The sequence below is a fragment of the Suricata suricatta genome, chromosome 14 (assembly GCF_006229205.1).
Source record: "Suricata suricatta isolate VVHF042 chromosome 14, meerkat_22Aug2017_6uvM2_HiC, whole genome shotgun sequence".
Lineage (NCBI taxonomy): Eukaryota > Metazoa > Chordata > Mammalia > Carnivora > Herpestidae > Suricata > Suricata suricatta.
Window position 1 is genome coordinate 79558103 of NC_043713.1, and position 18456 is coordinate 79576558.

General features: G+C 56.7%; 2 protein-coding genes and 1 long non-coding RNA gene across 3 annotated transcripts in view; 1 reads left to right on the plus strand and 2 right to left on the minus strand.

Annotated features, from left to right (window-relative positions):
• CFAP73 (cilia and flagella associated protein 73) overlaps positions 1-3399 on the minus strand; it is a 7731-nt gene extending 4332 nt beyond the window's left edge. The window contains 4 exon segments of the mRNA XM_029921910.1: positions 2-132; positions 438-542; positions 1332-1437; positions 3214-3399. Coding sequence (XP_029777770.1) covers positions 2-132; positions 438-542; positions 1332-1437; positions 3214-3302 — 431 coding nt within the window. The 5' untranslated portion in view covers positions 3303-3399.
• A 6153-nt stretch (positions 3400-9552) lies between these two features.
• Positions 9553-11720, minus strand: LOC115277526. Its single transcript, XR_003902395.1, has 3 exons — positions 11669-11720; positions 10419-10581; positions 9553-9874 (listed from the first exon to the last, which is right to left on the minus strand). It is a non-coding gene; the product is annotated as an uncharacterized LOC115277526 (long non-coding RNA).
• A 1260-nt stretch (positions 11721-12980) lies between these two features.
• Positions 12981-18456, plus strand: part of RASAL1 (RAS protein activator like 1) — a 28967-nt gene continuing 23491 nt past the window's right edge. Inside the window, exons 1-2 of the mRNA XM_029921621.1 lie at positions 12981-13316; positions 17400-17456. Of these exons, the coding sequence (XP_029777481.1) occupies positions 13252-13316; positions 17400-17456 (122 nt within the window). The 5' untranslated portion in view covers positions 12981-13251. The remainder of the gene's footprint in view (positions 13317-17399; positions 17457-18456) is intronic.

Sequence of the window (18456 nt, forward strand, 5' to 3'; positions counted from 1 at the left end):
CAGGCGCGCGCGCTCCCGCTGCAGCTCCTCGAGCTGGGCGCGGAGCCCTAGCACCTCCGCCTCCCGGCGGTCCGCCTGGAGCCGCTCCTCGGCCGCCCTCTGCAGGGCGCGGCCGCGCCGGGCCTCGGTGTCCTGGGGAGCAGGACGGAGGGGAGGCGACGGCCCCCGGGACTTGGGGGGCCTGCCTCCACCCGCCCCAGCACTTGAGCCCCCGGGGCGTAGGCAGCAGACAGATGGCCCGTGGGCAGATTTAACCAGCGTCTCTGATTTCGGCCCCACACTTCTCCCCCACGCTGTTTGAGAACTTGAATACGCCAGGAGGTGCGTGTGTACGTCCTACTACAACCGCCTATATTTGCACACTTACGATTCACGCGCAAGTCTGCCCCTGCAGGACAGAGACTGCGGCCCACTGGCCCCCAGCAGGCTCCACCTACCTGCAAGAACTTGTCAAAGCGGACAAAGGACCGCTTTAGCGCCTGCTCCTTCTGTTCCAGCTGCTCCCAGCGCTGTTTCAGCGCCGCCCTCGCGGTCTGGAACACCTGGGCCGGTGAGGAGTGGGTGTCTGTGTGTTTGGGTTCAAATTTTCCAGCGCTTGCAGGTTCCCACTTTCTATTGTTTCTGATCCTGTCGGCACAGCCCTGCTCAAATCCACCCATGGCTCCCACTGCCGGTGCTGGAGCCTAAATGCCCTTCTGCAGCCCCTGCACGCCGGTCTCCCTGTCAGTCCTTCTGGTCTCATCTTCCCCCCTTCCTCTGACACTCTGTCTTCCAGACGTTCATCCACAGGTGTTTTGTCCTTGCCTTCCAGTTTTTTTATGTGCTCCTCCCTCTCCCCTTCTCTCCTTCCTCACCCCCTCCCTCGTTTACTGGATAAGCTGACTGCCCTTTCCCAATCCCCAAGACATCACTTCCTCCAGGAAGCCCTCCTGGACCACCCCTTTGTGGAGATAGAGGCTTCCTCTGGGCTCCCACAGGGTCTCCTCAGTGCTTCCCCACCTGATAGCGGTCACCACCTGGACACTTGTCTGTGTCCTTCTCTAGACTGTGAGCCCCATGAGGGCAGGGAGTGAGGTGAGGCTTCTAGGTTCCAGTGCAATGTTGTGCACACATCAGGTGCTCAGTGCACACTTATTTGCACCAACCGATCTCATCTGATCCCCATTTGACAGATGAGGAAACCAAGGCTCAGAGGGGTGCAATGAGTCGTCTCAGACCCCGTAGCTCAGAAGTTGGCTCCGTCACTTCCTAACCCCTTCTCACTGTCATTTTGGAGGGGAGGGCGGGGGCTAGGGTCCCAAAACGGCTCAGGGGCAGCAGTGGAGGCTTACCTCCTTCTGGACCTGCAGGCGCCGGTCCACATCTACCAGCTCCTGCCTCTTCTCCAGGAGATGCAGCACTGGTGGGAAGTGGTCCACACTTTGCTCTGGGAACTTCCTGGAGGAGAGGAGGTGCTGATGAAGGAGGCAAAATTTGGGGCCCTCCAGCTCCCCACTGGTGCCCAAACACCCCCATGAGCCACATACTAGCTGTTCATTCCTTCAGTAAACTACCGAGCACGTGCTCTGGGCCAGACACCTATCCAGGCACTGAGCAGTGCAGGTGCGAGCAAGGCAGACCAAACTCCCAACCTTCCAGAAGCTGCCAGTCTGCTAGGGGGCCACGGAAAACAAACCTAACAAATAACGAATAATGCTAGGCTGTGGTAGGTGCTCAGAGGAAAAGTTAAGCAGACAAAAGGAAATCTTTCTTTTTAAAAATTTATTATTTATATTTTTTATTTTTATTATTTATTTATTTTTGAGATAGAAAGAGATGGAGAGCAAATGAGAGGGGAGGGGCAGAGGATCAGAAGCGGGCTCCAAGCTGACAGCACAGAGCCTGATGCGGGCCCCGAACCCACAAACCATGAGATCATGACCTGAGCCAAAGGTAGTTGTCTAACCAACTGAGCCACCCAGGCGCCCCCCCCCCACCTTTTTGTTTTGAAAGAGAGAAAGTGAGCACACAAGTGGTGGAGGGGCAGAAGGAGGAAGAATCTTTTTTTTAAGTTTATTTACTTATTTTGAGAGAGAGAGAGAGAGAGCACGCATACAAGTCAGGGAAGGGGAGAGAGAGGGAGAATCCAAAGTGGGCTCTGAGCTGTCAGTGCAGAGCCTGACACGGGGCTCCATATTATGAACCCGAGCCGAAATCAAGAGTAGGAGATTTAACCGACTGAGCCACCTAAGCGCCCCAAAAGGAAATCTTTCAACAGGGAGTTTAAAAAGTCTCTCGGAGGAGACTCTGAGGCCCTCTGGGCAGAGACCTGAAGGGCAAGGGCAAGTGGGCATGTGGCACCTGCAGAGAACAGCCAGGGCTGAGACCCCGAGAGAAGGACCTTGGTTTGCGGAGGAGCTTGAGGCTGCTGCTGGGGGGCGAGGGCCGTAAGAGAGGCGGGCAGCCGCCGGGAGACTGGTGACAGGGTTCCGGGCTAACACAGAGATAGTGTGGCTGTGGTCAGGTGGCTGTAGGGGGGGGTGGGTAGGTTCTGGCTACAGTGTGCGAGCAGAGCTGATCCAGTGATGGGGGGCGGGAAAGGAGAGAAAGGTGACCTCCGAGCCGGAAGGGGATGCTGGTGGAAGTCTGGATGGGGCACAGGGGAGATCCGCTCCTGCCTGCGGCCACGCTGTGTTTGGAAGGCTGTTGGACCTCCCTGCGGGGGCTCCAGGAGGAGGCTGGCATCCAGAGCCTCTGGGGTTGGGGGTGCAGGGCTGCGTAGAAAGCAGAAGAGATGCTGGAACAGAATGTGCCGGAGCACTGACTCAGGCGGACACTGAGCTTGGGCCCCTCGGTCACTGCCGAGCACAAAGCAGGCACCTGCTTCTTGCACTTCCTTTAAAGTGTAGAGTTCGCAAGGAGAGGGGAGCTCTTGCTCACAGACTCCTTCCCGTCTCAGTTCAAAAGATTTAATAAATCATCGCAGCTGGATGGCGGCCAGGGGCCGGATCAGGAGCAGAGGAGAGACCGGGCTGTGAACCCAGCTCTGCCCTACCGGTTTGCTCTGAGCCTGAGTTTCTTCCTCTGTGAAGTGGGGACAGTAAGACCCCAGCAGGAACTGCCCAAGGAAGCCAGGTGCCAGAGGCAAGAGGAAGGCATGGGTCACCCTACCCGCCTCTGCCCTCCTTCCCTTCCGCGCCCCCCCGCCCCCCCCCGTCAGCCCAAGGCACTCACGCTCGCAGTTTCTCTTGCAGGGCTGCTCTGAAATACTCCTCCCAGGATGCCGCCGTTGTCCCCGCAATTACTCTGGGCTTTCTCTCCATGGATGGAGTCTTGCACTAGTCCAGGGGGCCCTGGGGGTTTCTGAGGGAGGGCCGTGTGGCAGCGGGCTCTGCGCTCCAGAAGGCAGCCACCTAGCAGGCTTTGGTTGCCGGGGCAACCGGCCGCACAACATTCCATGGCCAGCCCGAGGAGGCCGGAATCCATCCTGGGAGGGAGAGGGCCGGGGCAGCCTCTGACCACTCCAGAGACGGCTTTAAGCCCCAAACTAAAGTGGGGCTTAGTGAAGAGGAGGTGCGTCCTTAGCCCAAAATGTACCCATGTGGTGCCGCATGTCTGTTCAAACCTCCTCCTGGCCCGGTGGGAGGGGACGCCTCTATCATGGTTGCAGTGGTTAGTCGTCCGTTCAAAAGAGTAATTATTGGGCACCCACTGTTTGCCAGGTCCTGGGCAGGGTCATTCACTCCCTGGCAAGGTGCTGAAGGCCTGCTGTGTGCCATCCCTTTAAGGGTCACCTCCCTTTGCTGGGGACGGGCTACCCTAGCCCAGTCTCCTGGAGCCCCCGGTGTGGTTAGGGACACCAGTCCCACCCAGGGGACACCAGATGGGAAGGGACCCATGATCCAGATTTGGAGGATGAGGAGAGCTAACATACCTTGAGCGATTACTGTTGTTCAGGCTCTGTGCTAAGCGCTCTCTATACAGTATCTAATTTAATCCTTAAAACAGCACTCCAGGGGATGATATTAGGGAAAAGTGCCCCGAGTAATATTGCAAATGCCCATGGGTCCTCCTGCCGGAAATAACACAGCGCTGGAATCTCATTGTCTTTGCTTTCGCTCGTTTTATTGTTCTGTTTTAAATCATTTTTTTCATGTAAGCAAATGCATTTTCTTATTGTAGAAGAACACAATTAGGAAAAACTGTACTTATAATGCCTACATCACTTAAAGCAACTCCTAAGCATCTTGTTAGAGCATATTTTTATTTATTTTTATTATTATTTTTTTTAAATGTTTATATTTGAGATAGAGACACAGAGCATGATTGGGAGAGGGGCAGAGAAAGATGGGAGGAGACAGAATCAGAAGCGGGCTCCAGGCTCTGAGCTGTCAGCACAAAGCCCCCCATGGGGCTCGAACTCACAAACCACGAGATCATGACCTGAGCCGAAGTCAAAGTCAGATGCTTAACGGACTGAGCCACCCAGGAGCCCCAAGAGAATATTTTTAGAAAGGAGCTAAAATAACGTTTTGCATTAAATTGCACGTATATCTTTCTGCATACATTGATGTGAAGTTATACACGACCTAATTTTTTCTTGGTTTAAAAATATTGAGGCATAATTTCCATAATGTAAGATTCATCTTTTTTTTTTTTTTTTACGACGGTTCTATGGGTTTTGGCAAATGCATAAAGTCATGTGTCATCACCGCTACAGTCAAGGTACATGTTTCCATCCCCACCCAAAAGTCCCCTGGCTTCTTCCTAAGTAACCCTTGTCCCCACCCCAGCCCCTGGCAACCACTGACCTGTTCTCTGTCCTGAGAGTTTTGCCTTTTCCAGAATGTCAGAAATGGATTTCGATACTTTGTACCCTTTTGAGTCTGGCTTCGTTAACGCAGACATGTCCGTTTGAGATTCATTCATGTTGATGGGTGTATCCCTAGTTCTTTCTTTTTCGCTGCTGAGTAGTATTTGATTGTATACCGTGGTATGTTTATTCAGCCTCCTGCTGGGTCATTTCTGGTTCTGGGCAATGACAAATAGAGCCTGTCTTCACGGACAGATTTTTGTGTGAACATAAGCTTTCATTCTGCTCTGTATAAATATGTGGGAGCAGGATTGCTGAGTCATATGGTAAGTATATGTCTAACTGTATAGAAAACTGCAAACTGTTTTTTCCAAAGTGGCTGTACCATTTTCAAAAAAAAATAAGTTGCTGTGTTTAAGTTTATTTATTTTGAGAGAGTAGGGGAGGGGCAGAGAAAGGGAGAGAGAGAGAATCCCAAGCAAGTTCTTCACTGGCAGTGCAGAGCCTGACACAAGGCTTGAACTCACGAACCGTGAATTCATGACCTACGCTGAAACCAAGAGTCAGACGTGTAACTGACCGAGGCACCCAGACGTCCCGTGGACATGCCATTTGTATACTGACACCAGCAGTGCAGGAGAGGTCTGATTGCCAGCCGCCGGTATTGCTGGGCATTTTCCAGGTCATTCCCATAGATGTGTAACCCCCGGATGACTTTTTTATGGAGAGAGCCGTGCAGATGTGCGCGCGATTGAAGAAGTGAACACATCCCTCCGCCCAGTTTCCTCCAATGGTTCCACCTTGCACCTTGGATCACAAGCAAGAAATTGGCATTGATAGAATCCACCAGCCATATTCAGATTTCACAGTTTCAGACGCTCTCTTTCGCGTGTGCGTATTTACTTCCATGCCGAGTTATCACACGTGCACTCCTGGGATGGCCACCGTCAGGCCACAGAACGTTCCTCGCTGGGATCCTCCATGCTACCCTCTGGTAGCCATGGCCGCCTCCCTCCGTCCTCCCTCCCTAACCCCCTGGCGACGACTTATCTCTTCTCCATCCGTAGAGCTTTGTCAGGGCAAGGACGTTATATAAGTAGAAGGGTAGAGGACGTGACCTCTGAGGCTGGGTTTTTCACTCCACTTCATTCCCTTGAGACCACCCTACTTGCAACATGCGTCCGCGTTTGTTCCTTCTGACGGCTGGGTAGCGTGCCATGGGATGGACGTGGCACCATTGTTTAGCCATTCGGGTGGAAGGACTTTTGGGTTAGTTGCAGTTTGGGGCTCTCCTGAATAAAGCCACCGTGGGGATTCATGTCCTGGTTTCCGTGTGAATGTGTAAGCTCTCCTTCCTCTGGGATAGGTGCCCGTGGGCACACTTGTTAAGGAAATCGCCATAGTCTTCTCCAGAGTGGCCGTACCATATTCCTACCGTCAACACACAAATGATCCAGTTTGTGTGGGGTTTTTTTCCCCCTGCATCCTCACTATCATCACCATTTTGGCGTTAGCCATGCTGACAGGTGCGGGGATGTCTCCTGTGGTCTTTGCGTCTCTCTCCTGCTGTAATGACGATGAACATGACCTTCCTGCACACTTATTTGCCGTTGTACACCTTCCTCGGCAAAATATCTGTTCCACAGCTGTTGCCTGTGTTCTAATGAATGGTTTTTAGCCGTTGGCTTTGGGGGGAACCTCTTTATACATTCTAGATACATGTCTAGATGTTCCAGAGAGTTCTCTGTTGGGTATTTTCTCCCAGATGATACTTTGTCTTTTCAGGCCCATCACATGATCTTTTGCAAAGAAAAGTTTTAAATGTTGATGATCTGATTTGCTGCTTTTTCCTTTATGTGATGTGTCAAGCCCAAGCTGGGACTTGGACTTGACCATCTGAATGTGGAGCCCCCTCTTAACCACGGCACTCTGGATACAGTTGAGCCTTTCTTGGATCGTTTCCTCTGCAGGCTCATTCCCTTCCTTTTCTGTTTGGAGGATGTCCTCATGTTGAAGCTGCTAGGTGTCCTTCCCTTTTTATTTTTATTTTTTTTATTTTTATTTTTTTATTATTTTTTTTTCTGATTAAGTAGTCTTGGTTTACAAGATCATGAGGGATGTTGTCATGAAGGCACATAGCCAGGTTACCCTGAAGTTTTCTCTCTGTTTTGTTTTTCTCTCCTTAGAGAGGGGACCCTACCACAAAGTTCCCAAAATTTCATGTATATAACTTAAAAACCCATCCACTGACTATACCATAATTACTTGAGTTAATCGCATCATATTGCACATTTAAACTTGCGATTATAAAAACGCTCTAGTACTCCATGAAACTGGTGCCAACTTCAGAGTATTTCATTTTAGAGTATCAGTCAGAGTTCAACCAGAGACAGAACGAGGAGGCGATATCGCATTACAAGAAGAGACTTACTGTAAGAGACTGGCTCACAGGATTGTGGAAGGCTCTAGACAAGTGTGGAATGTGGAGAGCTGGCTGTCAGGAAAGGCGAGCTGGAACTCTCTGGAATGGGACTGTCCTTCCCTTTTTAATCTCTATTCCTTTAGAGGGGGTGTTTTGGGGTGAGGAGGGCAAATGTTTATTGAGCACCTACTCTGTACCAGGCACTGTGTGAAGATACAATAGTGGATAAGGCGAATCCTGCCCTCAGGGGACATGTAGGCCCATGGGGAACCACATGGATCAAATGCCTCTGCAGATATTTCGTTATGTCCAGTAGGACTAGAGGAAGAAGCCTAGGGTGTAAGGAGCAGGTTGGGAAGCCTCTTTGAGGAAGTACCATGTGAGCCCAGATGGAAAGATAAGGAGGGTGAGAAGAAAGAAAAGTATTCCACGTTGATGGAATGGCATGTGCAAAGGCCCTGAGGCAGCAGGACGTGGGCCCCTCCTGGAAGAGAACGAAGGTCTGTCTGTTGGTGTGCAGAATTCGAGGATGATGGGATAGGTCGGGACTGGAGAGGGCCAAGTCAGGGCCAGACCTCTGACCAGTAACAGATGAGGGGACAGAGGCCCAGGGGGCTTACGTGACCCTTTGAGGACAGGAGCTGAGAAGTGATGGGCCTTGGTTTTGTTTTTATAGAGGGAACCCACCCCTGCCTTGGCGCTGCTCACGGCCCCGCAGAGAGGAGGCGGCCCCCACACAAGCAGCCTGACCTCACAAGGCTGGAGCTATGGGTCTAGCTCTGAGGCTAAACCCACCTAGGCCCCAGGCCTTTGCACTTCTGCTTTAAATGGGGTGTTTCTCCAGCTCCTCCTGGAAGAGGAGGCTGAGGTCCCAACCCCTGCTCCCCCCTCATCTCTGTCCCCACAGCCTGGGAGACGGGCCGGGTGGGGCTGGTGAGTGACAGGAGAACACGGCTCCTCAGCTGGCCTTGCCCTCGGCCACAGTCATCGCTCTGGAAATATCCACTCTCCCCGCCCCCAAATCTCATGCTTCGATAGCTTCCCCCTTCCTACTTCTCCGTTCCAAGGCAGGGGTGGGGGGGGACCACCTTGGGGAGAAGGGCTGAGGAAGGAGGAAGCAGGGCCCCGGACTGGCAGCGGGACACCGCGTTTCAGGCTGTGGGAGGAGGGGCTTGCTGCTTCCTCGGCAGCCAGCCCACAGGAGGGGTTTTTGGAAACCCTGCCCACTCCTCCCACCGCTGCCTCCTGTCCCACGTGGCACTCTGCCCAGAATCGTGCCCGGCGATCACAAACGGGGCTTTGTGTTCCCGAGACAAAGCGCACACTCCTCACCCCCACCCAACCTGGCCCCGGGGCTGGTCCGCCCTGCCCCCAGCCCTTGGCCTCAGACCGGATGGTTCCTCTTCCCAGGAGGGGAAACTGAGGTCTGGAGACAGGGCTGTGGAGCCAGAGGAGGGGTCCGTCCCTGGCTTGGGGGGCGGAGGTGTATCAGAGAAGGGGCCCACTGGCGGTGATGAAGCTGCCATCCCAGGCACCGAGGGGAGAGAGGAAGTAAGAGATAATGCGGCTGTTATCAGGGCGAGAGGGAGGCCAGATTCCCGCCCTGGAGGGGAACGGAACTCTGTGGCACCCAGAGAGTGCGTTTTGAGTCTTTCTTAACGTGCCAAGCGGTGTGGGAGGCTCGGCATGAATCAGACATTGTCCCTGACATTTAAGAGATAAGATGAGCGTATAAAATACCACAAAACAGTGGAACAAGAGACCAAGGTCACAGAATGGTGCCAACAGGCAGGGGTGGGGTGGGGGGAGGGGGGCGGTCATGGCTGCCTTCCCAGCCATCCTCCAGGACTTCCCGGAGGCCGTGCGCTAGCTACAAAGGACAGCAGCACCTCCAGAAGCCGGAGGGAGCACGCATTCATTTTCTGATTATAAAAGGAGTCCGTGTGACTGTGTCTAGGAAAGCCCTCTAGCTTCTGCCCCACTGTGACGCGTGCTTTATCGGCGGTGTATCACTTCCTACCTCCTCCCAGGAGTGTATGCATCAGCTGCCTGCTGCTTCTGTCCGTTCCCCACTCCACTGAACCCCAGGAGAGCAGGGCCATACCCCACTGCCCGTACCCCACTGCCCAGGACACGCCAGGCACTCAGTAGGGATCTGTGAAGTAAAAGCAATATTATACACATACATATAATACTTTGTGGCATCAAGCTGACGCTGTGTCAATGGCCGTGTTTACTGGGTTTCCCTCATTCCTTATGTTACCTTTTTCAGCCTCTTTCCTGTCTTCAAGAACATCCTTTTTAACAGCATTGTCGTCCTCCATGACATTGTCCGTACCTTGTTCACCCCAACCCTGCTAACCTTTATTCAGTTGTATCCCGTAGGACCGAAACAAGGAAACAGGTGAGAAACGGAGTGTCCGGGCTTTTCTGATGGAAGGAACAGAGAGGGCGGGGGCAGTGTGGGCGTGGGGGGAGGGGATCTGAGTGAAATCTTAAGCGTGTTGAGTCCGGGCGTGGAGTCTAGGCTGTGGGGTCCAGGAATCTGGCGCCCAGGGGTGTGGGGTTCAACCAACTCCTCTGCCCATCATGGCATTTGCCAATCTGCGTACTGTAAGTTCCCCCGCCGTGGACGGTCTCAAGTTCCCGATGTGGCATTGCTGAACAAGGAGTGGGAAAGCCAAGGGCAAGGTCAGCCCTGGGGAGCGGGCACCAGTGCCCAGGCCCAGGCCCTGCTCTGAGCTCTCCCTGGGCCCCAGGCTCGGCCTCTCAGACCAAGTGGTGGGGGACTCGCCAGTTCTGGGCGGTGGGGCCATCAGGGTGCAGGAGCCTGACCTTGGGATCTCTCTTATCAGATTTCTCGGCTGAGATGGAAACTTCCAGATTCCTGCTGCTCAGCAACTTGGAGCCGCACTGAAGTGTGGCTGCTCCATCCCTCCCCAGACTCGGGTGGGGCCTGCTGTTCCACCACGGCCACATCCTCAGGATCCAGCCCCAGAGCTCAGCCACCTCATGGGGCTCCGTGCACAGCACAGGATGTCCTGTTATGGTCACGGCACTTACTGAGCTCTTGCTGTATGCCAGGCTGAGCTAAACACCTGCTGTTTGTTTCCATCCCGTCCTCACACTCAGGCTATGAGGTGGGTGCTATTATTATCTCCACTGTACAGATGAGGCAACTGAGGCACCAAAAGCGCAACCTACCACGAACACCGAGCTCAGAAGTGTAGGTGCCGGGGATGCGGTCCGGGTTGGTTTGGCCGGATGCTAACACCTCCGCTCTTGACTCCTGAGCTCAGCATCTCTTACCGCTGACGTGCATCCCATGCCAGACTACGTAGCAAGTGGGCAAGGAGATGATCATGGCCTTCGAGGAAGGGGAAAGGGAGGGGGCTAACCATTTCTCAAGCCAGGAATGATGCCAGGTGCCCCCCACTGCCTCTTGAGAGGTGAGACCCCCCTCTCACGTGACAGCCCAGGCTTGGGTTCTCATGAGCCCACCCCCCCTCCCCCACCAAGCTGGGTAGCCACCGGTAGGTCACACACTCCTCACGGCCGCCTTCACCCATTGGTCCCTTGATAGGAGCTACCCTGAGGGACCTCAAACCCTCTGCCAGTTTCAAGTCAAAGCTTCTCAAAACAACAGGAAGTAGCCAGGCCATTAGGAAAGTTTGAGGTCAGTGGCCACAGCCCCAGACGTTTCAGGGCCCAATGCCGGTTACTGGACAGGTGACAGAGTTAGCTCCCTGGAGGCCTGGCGGGCACAGTCCGTAGCCTTCATGCCCCCCCCTGGGGGCCTGGGGAGGGGTGTCTGGGAATGTGACTTCCTGCTCAGCTCCAGAAGACTGGCCGGGGCAGCTGGTGGCGGTTTGGCTGGCATCCCAGGTGGCCCCAGGACTAGGGCCCCCAGGTCCCAGGGGTCTCAGAAGAAAAAGCACTAGCCAAAAGCTCCCACCTAGGCAGGGGCGGGAAAGAGCCTGTCCAAAGTAGCCGTCACAAAGCAAGCACCAATTTCCCCTGGTGAGGACGGGGTCGGAGGTGTGTGTGTGTGACTGGTAAGGCTCAAGAGGGGGAAGGGTGGGTGTTTAACACTCCTCCGGGGCGACCACTATTCTGGATTCAACCCTAGATCCCCTCTCATTCCTCGCTGAAGGATGTTGCATACTTCTAAGCCCAGCTAGACCCATATCCCAGATGGGGTAAGTGAGGACCCGTCTTTGGAAGCTGGAGGACTCAGCAGATGGGGAGAGAACTACAGAAACCTGAATCCCTCGCCAGCTTGGCTGGAGTGCTGGGTGGGAAGTCAAGGACGGAGCTTGGGAGGCTGATGACCGGCTACTCCAGCGGCCTGCCAGGGCTCCCCTGGTCCCGCCGGTCTGGGCGTTGGCCGCCACAGTCATTCAGTGGGGGACCTCCCATTGGTGCCCAGCCCCAGGCCACCCGAAGGGACTCACTCAGGCTCAGTGCCAGCTCTTCCAAGAACACTTAGGCAGGTAAACAAACTCAGGCGGCGGGAGTAATAGTGTGTGTGGGGCTCTGCCCTGGGACCAGCTCTTCCTGTCACGTTGTTTCAAATGTGCGTTTCAAACTCCAAGCTTTAAAACTTGAAAATGGACCATCCAGAAGCTGAGGAGCAGAGAAAAGGAGAAGAAAGCCCCCGTCTGGGGTGGGAGGGCATCTTGGAAGTCTTCCTGGAAGGGGCGATGCTGGAGGTATGCCTCGGAGGACAATAACAATCACAGCAAACACTTTCCTCTGTGCCCTTTTCTGGACGTGTATCTGGGCCTTCACCCGTGCTTTATTTCATCTAATTCTCTCAAGACCCTGTGAGCCAAGCGCTATGTTATTCCTATGGAGCGGATGAGGAAACGGAACCAAGGCACAAAAGAGGTTAAGTGACTTGCTCAAGGCCACAGCTACCAAGTGGTTGAGTCAGGGTTCAAATCCAGGAAGGCAGCCCAGTTACTGACTGGGACCTTCCGTGAGCTGCTTCATCCCCCGGGACCTGTTTCTTGGTTCACAAAATGAGGCAATAGTGCAACAGTACTTAGCGCGTAGATTTATCATGAGGACGAGGACGATTGAATCCCTGTAAACCGCTTGGAACGGTGCCTGGCGTCCAGGAGAGTGTTCAAACCGTTGTGGACGACTTGTCCCCGCTGTCGCGGTTGTTGTCTTTGGGCCTCCCCTCCCCCTCCGGCCGCGGCTGCCGCCCCCGCAGTGCCAGCCCGTGACGTCGGAGCTGCCGCTCGCACAGTCTGGGTTTAATTGGAAACTAAACGACTGGGAAGGGGATGTTCGAGGCCCCTCCCTTGACTCGGAACGGACCCCCCCTCCCCCCGGGAATGTGCGACTTCCACTCTAGCGACGCCTCGCGCCGACCGCGGGTACTGCTCCCGGACAGGACGGGGAGGTGCGATCCAGGAGGTGGCGCCGGGATGGTAGGCAAGGAAGGGCCAGGGAGGTGCGGATGTGTTGGAGGGAGGGCAGGCAGGGGACCTACTGTGTCTGCTGAGCCCAAGGCCAACTCACCACGAGCCAGCGGCCGCGCCCGCCGTGGCCGTGGGTCGCCCCCCACCTGGCAGTCCCAGCCTCAGCGCGCCCGGGTCTCCGCCGCCCGTGCGCTCAGGTGCACTTGGCTGGGGTTCCGCCAGAGGGCGCGCGAGGGGGCCCGGGGACGGGCGGGGGACACGCGGGAGGCGGGATTGGGGGGAGGGCCCTGGGCTGCCCCTCCGCCCCCTGCCCGCCCACCCGGAGCCCCAGACGACGAGGCGAGAGCCGCCGGTGCCCCCTGCGCGCTCTGCCTCCTCGGCGCACAGCTCCTACCTGTAGAGTCCGAGGGGCGCCCCCTCCCCAGACACGTCTTTCTCCTTCGGAAACCTTCCGCCCAGCCACCCGCGTCTCGGACAGGCGGCGCTGGGACCCCGAGACAGGGCGCCGGGCTCGCAGCTGGTGACATGTAGACGCCCCCTCCGCGGTCCAGCTTCGGCGCCTGGGGGTGGCACCCTTCTGCCTGTAAAGTTTGGGGCCGGGCGCCATGGCCAAGAGCAGCTCCCTGAATGTCCGCGTGGTGGAGGGCCGGGCGCTGCCTGCCAAGGACGTGTGAGTACCCTGGCGGGTCGCGGCTGAGGGGCGCACCCGACATGGGATGGGGCGGGGGTCACCCATTCCGCATGCCAGGGGAGGGTCGGTGAGGTGGGGAGGGGCTTCTTGTCTAAGACACAGTGTGGGGGCAGATCCGCCTTCACGGGGCAAGAGGCCCCATGGCCATCGCCGTCCTAGTGGGAGGGGGCGCCCAGACCTAGCAGACGCCCACCCGGCCCCCAGGAAGGGGGATGTCTTTGTTCCCGGGATGTACTAAACGGGGGACTGGAGGGTCGGATTCTCTTGGAGCTGGGGAGGAGATGGGGCGGGGGAAGCTCTTCCTTAGTCCAGGCAGGTGCTGGAGGTGGGGCTTCTCCGGGCCTGGGTGGGCTCCTATCGAAAGAAACCCGGGAAAGAGGCCCAGAGGGCTGGGTGGCTCAGCATTCTTCTGTGTGCATCTGGTGTTTAGGTTTGCAGAGAGTCATCAGGTGGCCCACTGATCAGGCCTGGGGGACACTGGGGTCCTCTTAACCCAGAGCCCTGAGCTCCCCAGCTAGGAGCTCCCTGGATGCTAAGCTGCTTGGAGAGCCACCCCCTCCCGGAAGCCCCTTCCCCAGCCCGGTGGGATGGGGCTGGAGGACCCTTGGGGAGTACCAGTCCTTGGCTGTGCTTCTTCTGGGGCTGAGTCAGCAGTTGCCGAATCAGCAGACTGGCGGGAGGGGTCCCCCTCCTGCTTGGCCTGGAGCCCGGAAGGGGCCCTGAGGTGTTAGCACCTGGGACAGGTGTGGGATCTTTGGAAGGATATCAGCTGCGTGACCTTGAACCTGGTCCTCTGGGGGGTCTCCATTTCCCACCTGGGCAAGGGGAGCTCTGAACAGGAGCCGCCCAGCCCCATGCAGCTGTTGGGGCGGGCGGGGGGGGGGGGAACCTGTTAGGATGCCTCCCCCCCTCCATGGCCAAGGTGAGCAGAAATCTGGACGCTGAGCCGTCGTCCAAGTTGAGGTTGGGGCTTAGCTCTGCCCTGACAGCCCAACTGTAGGTCCCCAGGGAGGCGTATCCTGCCTTTGACTTCATGACGCTCGCTCCTCCCCAACACTGGGTGGCTTAGAGCAGTTTTGGGCTCCCCCTCATCCTCATCTGCTACCCCAAATAAGCACACACCTGACCCAGAAGCGGAGCGCTCGCTGTGTGAACGCGGCATCTGGACAAGCCCGTTTCCTTCTTTCTGGGACACTCTCTCAGAGCCTCTGGAATGAGATTCTGGAACTGTGGGGGGGGGGGCAGCGGGGCTAGAGGGGGGGCCTGGAAACTGCTGGAAGGCCAAGGGGGAGGCCCCTCCAGAAACCAGACATCCATCTCGCAGTCCTGACCGAGGGCCATGGGGGTGGGGGAGAGACACGCCTCTAGGGACTCCTTTTGCCTCTCATGCAGAGGAAGTTGACTCATACCTGCTTCCTACATCTCTTGGCCACGCCTCCTGCCCCAAGTTCCCTGGCCAAGGTGAGCCCCAGAGCAAGGGAGGGAAGGAGTCACTAAGCCCCCACTGGGGATCCAGCCACACTGCCTCAGTTTCCCCAGCTGTTGGCTCCCTTCTTCAGAGAGGCTCTCTTCAGAGCATGCTGGGATATCCGTGCCCATGGAGACTCTTGGGTGGGGTGTGCTCTCTCTCCTCGCTAAGAGAAAGGGCCCAGACTCTTCCTGGAGCCTCATCAGGTTTGAGGACAGTGTCCAACCCGACTCTGAGAAGGCCTCAGCTGATAATTCTTGAGTATGACTTTTTTTTTTTTGTTTGCTTATTTTTGAGAGAGAGAAAGCGAGCACAAGCCGAGGAGGGGCAGAGATAGAGGGAGACAGACTCCGAAGCAGGTTCCAGGCTCCGAGCTGCCAACGCAGAGCCTGATGTGGGGCTCGAACCCACGAACAGTGAGATACTGACCTGAGTTGAAGTTGAACGCTCAACTGCCCTGCTGACTGAGCCCCCCAGGAGCCCTTGAGTATTACTATTATTAATGATAGCAACTGTAAGTCATCAAAGGCTTATTCTGGGCCAGGTCCTGTGCTTAACACTTTCTATGGGTCCTATTAGAAATTCCATTTATAAGTGGGGAAACTGAGGCCCAGAGAGGCAAAGTCACTTGCCCAAAGCCACACAGCTGGGATTTGAGCCTTGACTGCTTCCCTGTATAAGCCAAACTGGGCTGGCAATGGCTGAAAGGACTTCTTTCCCACACTTGGGTCGGGGCAGGGGCCATGGGAAAGGCCAAGGGCCTAGAGAGACTGAGGGTCTGTTGGGGGCTCCCTCCTGCCACTGCTGCCGCCTACTTGATGGGAGCTGATAAGGCCCTTGTGCGTCAGAGCTGTGGAGCGGACGTGCGAGCCCGGCTCCCAGGAGGGGCCCCGGGGTCAGGCCTGGTTGACAGAAGGGGGTGTGTCTCCCAGCTCTTTGCTCCTGGGACCCCAGCTAGTCCTCCTCCAAGTCTGCAGTTGGGGAAACTGAGGAATGGGGTCCCACCTAAAAGAAGCTTGAGGTTAGAGAACCCAGAGAGAGAAATGAGATATGGGGGTTCCCCAGTCACAGGCATCCGTGGGGGTAGAAACCAGGTAGGGCTTTGAGATAGATTCGGAAGGGAAAACTGAGGCCGGGGGCACTCCTCAGAAGGGAGTTCAGAAGTAGGACCCGGAAAAGAAGGCCGAGGGACACAGACCACCTGGTCTGAGGTGTTCAGGGATAGAGGCCAGATAGGGAAATGGGGCACTGGAGCCCCGACACAGAGGGAGTTAAGGGAAGGAGTCCGAGAGGAAATGGAGGCACAGGGGAGGACTTCTCCAGCAGACAAGGCTCAGGTTGGCTCCTGGGGCCACATCCCCTTCTCTGAAACCCTGTGGTATTTGTGGATTCGTGACATGTGGGGAGAGAGGGCGGGGGCTGGGGCATCAAGAGAGGCGGCCACCTGGGGAAAGGATTGTGAGGGGCAGTGGAGGTGACATTGGTCAAGAGTGTGTGTGCTGAGTCCCATCGACCTGGGTTTGAATGCTAACTCAGGGGGAGGGACGTGGGAAGCAGGATACAGGCCCTCCTCCTAGGAGCTCACAGTTCAGAAGTTTGGGGAAGACGATACTAAATAGAGAGACAAGGGAGCAAGATGCCTTCAGGTGCTCAGAGGGATCGGAGGTCAATTTTACAAAGGACAGAGGTGACCAGGGACTTTTGGGCTGAGGTTTGAATGACAGGACGGAGTCAGGCATGACCAGGTCAGGGACAGACTGTCTTAAGCAGATGCAACAGCAAGTGCAAATGCCCTGAGATCGGACTGAGCTTGGCGGGAGGCAAAGGAGGCCTGTGCAATGAGACAGAGGGGACAGCTTGGGATGTGGCTGGTAACTCTTATTATGAAGGGGGGGATGGAGCTCCCTTTGGATGGCTCATGGCTATTCCAAGGGATGCAGCACATCTGTGCTATCGGTTGAGTTTAAAGATCTGGCTGCCCTGGTCTGCTCCAGCGGAGGTCCATCCCTACTGAAGACTGAGTGTTGGGGGTCTTCTCCCAGGGTAGGTCTCGTGGAAATGAAAAGCCAGAAAGGGTAGTGCTTCCCCCAGAGGGTGGCTCCTGGCTCCTGGGGGGGGAGAGGCTGGGGTCAGCCTGTGATGCATGTCACCATGCATCATCTTCTCTAGTCCCTCCAGCCACCCAAAAGGTGTGTGTTAACAGTAGAGGGTGGGAAAAGCCGCGCCGCTGGCAGGTGGTAAAGCCAGCCCCCCCACCCCCACCCCCCCAGCCCTCCCATCCCAGCCATGGCTTCGGGCCTCCCGAGATCAGCACTGGGAACTTTCTGGCCTCTTGCCTCCATGTTCCATTTCTGTGCGTGGAAGCCCGGAGAGCCCGTGCATGCCGAGTCAGGCGTGCAGTGGGGAGGCTGTGCACCCAGGATGTCTCCTGCTGGTCCACCGCCTCTTAGCTGCACCTGCTGTGCGACCCTGGGCCTGTCCCCTTCCCTCTCTGGGCCGCAGAGGCTGCCATCTGTATGTGTAACGAGGGTGGATTGGGACCCCCACTCCTGGCTGCCCTGGTAGCCTCCTTCCCAAACCCCCTTCTCCTGCAGGTCTGGGAGCAGTGACCCCTATTGCATCGTGAAGGTGGATGACGAGGTGGTGGCCAGGTGAGGAGGGGAGAGGCCAGGCCCAGGAAGAGAGGAACAGGGCAGGGGGTGGGAGAGTCCAGGCCTGAGATGTCAGGTTGAAAAGGAGCTGGGTGAGGGCAGTGCTCACCCCAAGGTTGGACACGTGGGGCTGACCGTGGCTGTTTTGTGCTTTGGCCCCTCCGGGGACAGACAGCTCCTCTCTGTGTCCTGTCCCAGCGACTGGCTGACAGCTTCCCCCTGGACCTGCTGGTGTCCGTGCCGGTGTCCTGGGGCTGACTCAGCGGCTGTGCCTCCCAGGGTGGCCTCCCCGGAAGTGGGCATCTCACGCTTGGCTGGGCTGGCTGGTTGCCGGCCTGCTGGGTGCTGCGGGCACTGGGGTGTGCGTGGGTGTGTGTGTGTGCGCTTCCAGCTGGGCCTGCTTGTGAGTGTGATGGGGGTGTTGGAGGGCTGGACATGAATGCCTGTGGCCACATGTGCAAGTCCCTGGGGGTGAGCGGCTCCCTGGCTCACGCCGTGTTCCACTGTGTGTGTGTGTGTGTGTGTGTGTGTGTGTGTGTGTGTGTGCGCACGTGCACGCACGTGGGCTGTCCTGCTTACACACGTGAGCACCAGTGCCTGCTTGTCTGGGTCCACAGAGGCCCTCGTGAACACAAGTGAGGGCGTGAGGGTGTCTGGCGCAGGTGAGTTTTGGGTGGGGGCGGGGGTACGTGGGGGCCCTGCTTGGCTCCCGCCCCCACAGGCCGAGGGACATCTCTCAGCCCCTGCAGGCCCGGGTGGGTGGCTGAGGCCTGGGTTCCTATGGAGACGGCAGGATTCAGGATGCTTCTGGCCCCGGTTCCGGTCCAGATGGGCTGGGAGCTAGGGGCGGGGAGCCCGCACGGAGGACGGTCAGCCTGCAGCGCCCCAGTTGACCCCCCCATCGTTCTCTCTCTGCTCATGCCACCCCTTCACCGCATCTGTGATGCTGCCCCCAAGCCCACACGCAGATTTTTTGTGTGACCCCAGGCCGCTGTGTCCC